At 46.1% G+C, this 2,620-nt stretch overlaps 1 protein-coding gene across 1 annotated transcript; it reads right to left on the reverse strand.

Moving 5' to 3' along the window:
* Window positions 1–567: 567 nt before the first annotated feature.
* LOC114568499 (gastrula zinc finger protein XlCGF7.1-like) lies at window positions 568–2,357 on the reverse strand. Its single transcript, XM_028598113.1, has 2 exons — window positions 2,335–2,357; window positions 568–1,999 (listed from the first exon to the last, which is right to left on the reverse strand). Exons 1-2 carry the CDS (start codon window positions 2,355–2,357, stop codon window positions 1,249–1,251), a joined length of 774 nt encoding a protein of 257 aa, XP_028453914.1. The 3' UTR covers window positions 568–1,248.
* Window positions 2,358–2,620: the final 263 nt, after the last annotated feature.

The raw sequence follows: 2,620 nt of genomic DNA on the forward strand, positions 1-2,620 counted from the left end.
CGGCTAAGGGTTAGCCGAATTAGCTGTTAGCTTGGGTTGAGGCTAGCGTGGAACAGATCGGGCAGGTCGTAAAACGGTATTATCATCTGCGCATGCGTGAACATCTTGCGCATGCGCAGAACGGATTGTGCAGGTGGAACGGATCGGTACTGACACCGCTGGATATTCCAACGGATGTCCCTCTTTTCAGCCGGATGTCCGTCCCCTTCCTCTCTCTCCGTGTTGGCGTTCTAACCTCCGGTGGATTTGTGAGGACATTAACTGCTCCTCAGATCTCTGCAGGGTAAATCCATGGACTAGTCAGACAACGTCTGGCAATGCTAGCCTATATTGGTTAGGACGTCTCGTTCACTGGAGACTAAGCTACTAACGTTACCATGGAAACTACCATTAGCAGGCGCAGTCTCCACGCTGACCCCCGTTTATGCCCAGTGTCACGATTGAAGACTGGAGAAGAGGCTTTTAAAGTGCACAATTTGTGTATTTATTACCAAAACATACTCAAACCAGAATACAAAAAAATTATTTATATATATATATATATATATATATTAAACTGAGGCAAAATAACAGCAAACAAACAAAACTGCAACCTCAAAGCAAGCTGCCAGGTCTCTTCTTTCTTCTCCTGAAGCCTTTTTATCTCTGCCTCCCCTAATTGGACCATACCAACTGCACAGGGGTGAGCTAACCTGAGCAAGCAACATTAACACTTTGTTTCTCAAAACATCATTACAATTGGATATATCAGTTACTGCTGACATTCATATTTATACATATATATTAAACAATAGGCACCCCAAATATTATAAAAATGTGGTTTACTGCAGAACTATCGTACGTATTGTTCTACACCTTAGGATTGCCCAGCTCCTCCCTACAGAAAGGAACTAATGAGGCAAAACTGCATCCACTCTCCCCGATTAAGCTGGTGAGCAGCTGATCTACCCCCCCACATCACTGGCAGAACCATAGCAAAACCCTATGAACCCATAAAACCTGCTGAACACGCCTATGTCAAATAATAAAGTAACAAACTGAAACAATAACATGAATATTACACTGAAATTAAGGATTAAGCAGACACCAAACAGTATTCATTTTGGGAACAGGGCCTAGTGAAAAGGGAGAAAGGAAGCCTTAGTTCTTCTCCTGGAGCTAAAAGCACTTGGTGACCGGAGATCACTTTTGGCTCAAAACTCAAAAATGTAGCGGTGTAAATGTAGCCTTCAAGACAACAGGGTTACATCACCAGAACTGTCCAATGAATGGGTTACACACGAGTCCATGTGAGTCAAAACTGTCTGGATGCGACTGATTTTGATGAAGCTGTGAGGACTGAGCTTCCTCTTCATCATCTTCACTCTTCCCAGGGACAGGAGTGAATGGGAACTTGGTGATATCAGCCTCCTCCAGCCCTTGAAGCTGCTCTCCCTCCTGACTGCTCCACAGTTCCTCCTGCAGCCGGGATGATTTACCCCCACACTTGTGCGTTTTGAACTGATGAAGCCAGGTGAATCTTTTTCCACAACTGGCACAGCTGAATGGCCGCTCCCCTGTGTGCGTTCTCATGTGTAACTTCATATGCTCAAACCTCGAAAAACGCCGGCCACAGACTGAACACCTGTATGGCTTTTCGCCCGTGTGACATTTCAAATGGTTCTGCAGATGTGCCTTCTGGCCAAACCTTTTAGCACAGAAGGGGCAGCTGAACGGCTTCTCTCCTGTGTGAGTCCGCATGTGTGTCTTCAGGTTTGAGTTTTGGTTGAATTGTTTCCCACACTCGGAGCAGCGAAATGATTTCTCACGAGAATGATACCTGCTCTTTTTCTGAGAGTTCAAACCCGACTGAGGTTCTCTGCTCTCATTCCTTTGTTGGCAACATTGTGAGGCCACGGCAAAGCTAGATAGCTGTCCAGGTTCAGGAAAGTCTTCAGTCTCTGGTTGTAAAAGTGGATGTGAGTTCCTGGCTGGTTCTGGTCCTCCACAGTCCTCTCCATCAGCTTCTGTTTCCATGTGTTGAGTTTGTCTCTGATGAAGCTGTGAGGACTGAGCTTCCTCTTCATCATCTTCACTCTTCACAGGGACAGGAGTGAATGGGAACTTGGTGATATCAGCCTCCTCCAGCCCTTGAAGCTGCTCTCCCTCCTGACTGCTCCACAGTTCCTCCTGTTCCTCTTTAATGTGTGGGGGGGGCTCTGGCTCCTGCTGGTCCACACTGGAGCTACACTCCTGCTGGTCCACACTGGAGCTACACTCCTGCTGCTCAGGGGGAACCTCTCCTTTAACCACCAACAGCTGCTCAACATCTGCAAGAAACAGAATGAAACACACATTGAGGTAAACTGGGACTTCATGCTTCTACATACTAACTTCCAGACCGAGTGCTCAGGCTGTAAAGACTGATAATTAAACCTGATTAATTGTTTTGGTATATAACTGGTTTGAATCCTACTTAAAAAAAAGGAGAATTCCGGTCAATTTCAACTTGTAGCTGTGTTGTTTGTAAATTTGGAGTGCTGTCAGTAGCGAGAAAAACGCAAACAATCGGTGGGGCCTACATCGCGTTATCGTCCTGCTAGCGTTAGCACCCAGGAGGCTGAAACAGGGCAAGTTTAGC

This window comes from Perca flavescens, chromosome 14 (assembly GCF_004354835.1).
Source record: "Perca flavescens isolate YP-PL-M2 chromosome 14, PFLA_1.0, whole genome shotgun sequence".
In the NCBI taxonomy this organism is placed as follows: domain Eukaryota; kingdom Metazoa; phylum Chordata; class Actinopteri; order Perciformes; family Percidae; genus Perca; species Perca flavescens.

What these genes read in the sequence shown, in the direction of transcription:
- LOC114568499 (XM_028598113.1), bottom strand. Translation starts at nt 2,357, where the DNA reads ATGAAGTCCCAGTTTACCTCAAT. An exon ending in AAGTCCCAGTTTACCTCAAT is followed by an intron (nt 2,000 to 2,334) that starts GTGTGTTTCATT and finishes AACAGAAGCTGA; the next exon opens with TGGAGAGGACTGTGGAGGAC.